Source organism: Antrostomus carolinensis, unplaced genomic scaffold (genome assembly GCF_000700745.2).
Source record: "Antrostomus carolinensis isolate BGI_N321 unplaced genomic scaffold, ASM70074v2 scaffold6793, whole genome shotgun sequence".
NCBI classification, from domain to species: domain Eukaryota; kingdom Metazoa; phylum Chordata; class Aves; order Caprimulgiformes; family Caprimulgidae; genus Antrostomus; species Antrostomus carolinensis.
In genome coordinates this window covers 44114-44353 of record NW_010305760.1, presented here as the reverse complement: position 1 = coordinate 44353, position 240 = coordinate 44114, and the positions used below count along the sequence as shown (strand labels likewise).

Below are 240 nucleotides of genomic sequence, written 5' to 3'. Positions count from 1 at the left end.
AGCGGTTTTAGAAAAAACAGCAAAAAGAGACAGTAAGAAAAGGTATGTCGACAGCAGCTTTCCCATTCTTGGTATTGGAAATCTTTACACAAGTCTTCTTTTATAGTAGACAGTTAATATGGAGGTGACATTAGAGCACAGAAAAAAAATCAAAAGCAGCAAGATTCCTACATAAAATGAAGTCAGAGCCTTTGATACAGAATTAATCAGAAAGTCCTCTCCATGGTGTGCTGCTTCTCT

The 240-nt window shown here is 36.7% G+C and overlaps 1 protein-coding gene across 1 annotated transcript in view; it reads left to right on the top strand.

The window, feature by feature from the left end:
- Window positions 1-240, top strand: part of LOC104522544 (1-phosphatidylinositol 4,5-bisphosphate phosphodiesterase beta-1) — a 39635-nt gene that overhangs the window by 29147 nt on the left and 10248 nt on the right. The window contains exon 15 of the mRNA XM_029084247.1: window positions 3-42. Within this exon, the coding sequence (XP_028940080.1) occupies window positions 3-42 (40 nt within the window). The remainder of the gene's footprint in view (window positions 1-2; window positions 43-240) is intronic.